The sequence below is a fragment of the Cynara cardunculus genome (genome assembly GCF_001531365.2).
Source record: "Cynara cardunculus var. scolymus isolate 2C chromosome LG 7, CcrdV1, whole genome shotgun sequence".
In the NCBI taxonomy this organism is placed as follows: domain Eukaryota; kingdom Viridiplantae; phylum Streptophyta; class Magnoliopsida; order Asterales; family Asteraceae; genus Cynara; species Cynara cardunculus.
In genome coordinates this window covers 11,626,473-11,627,477 of record NC_037534.1, presented here as the reverse complement: position 1 = coordinate 11,627,477, position 1,005 = coordinate 11,626,473, and the positions used below count along the sequence as shown (strand labels likewise).

General features: G+C 40.8%; 1 protein-coding gene across 1 annotated transcript in view; it reads left to right on the top strand.

Moving 5' to 3' along the window:
• Positions 1 to 900: 900 nt before the first annotated feature.
• The window catches only part of LOC112515179 (cucumisin-like), a 10,576-nt gene continuing 10,471 nt past the window's right edge, over positions 901 to 1,005 (top strand). The window contains exon 1 of the mRNA XM_025121854.1: positions 901 to 972. Within this exon, the coding sequence (XP_024977622.1) occupies positions 901 to 972 (72 nt within the window). The remainder of the gene's footprint in view (positions 973 to 1,005) is intronic.

Genomic DNA, 1,005 nt, shown 5'->3' with positions numbered 1-1,005 from the left:
GAAACTCAAAACTTCTAAATCCGTATGGGATACTCTATGTGTCCAATATGAAGGAACCACTCAGGTTCAGGAGACTAGAATGATCAATCTAGTAAGACAGTATGAAAGCTTTCTCTGTGGAAAGTCCGAGACACTGTCTGAAGTACATCAACGTTTTATTTGCCTTCTTATTGATCTTAGGGCTGTCGACAGGGAATACTCTAATTCTGAAACTGTTACTAAGTTTCTAGAATGTCTTCCTGAGTCTTGGGACACCTTTTCCATGTGTCTTAAGATGTCAAATGACATGTCCACTCTTTCTCTTTGTCTTTATACGGGATTCTGCTTAACCATGAGCAATCTCGTCAACTGAAAAGGAATCTTGTAAAAGAATCCAAGGAAATGAAAAGCTCTCCTTTAGCTTTGATCTCTGAATCTTCTTCAGTTGATACTTCTACTCCTTTTGTTTCTTCTCTTCCTCCCGTGGTCATCACGGAGATGGACTCTTCTAAGGACATTCCAAAATCTGATTTAACAGATTTTGATGAGTCCCTGGCACTCCTAACTAAGTCATTTAGGAGGTTCACCAATAAGAGTAAATTCCGCAGATCTCCTCAGCTATCCCTTAGGGAGAAACCAAAGTCTGAAAGAATAGACAAGGCTTCAGYTGTCTGCTATAATTGTCACCGGCCTAGACACTTTGCAAGTGAATGCAGATCGAAGAAGATTGTGACGCCATCCTCTAAAGCTCCTTCCTCCTTCAGGACCATTGATGAGAAGTACTCTAAACTAAAGGAGAAGTACAAGAAGATGAAGAAAAACCAGCAACAGTCTAAAGGTCTTGTTGCTGAAGAGCATGATTGGGCTGAATCATCTGATGAATCATCTTCTGATGAAGAAGATAAAGCCTACGTCTGTATGATGGCCATTAATGCTGATGAAGGATCTTCTGAAGCATCCACCTCCTCCGAGGCATCTTCTTCTTCTACTCAGGTATGTTTCCTGAATGAACCCTCTTCTTCTTCT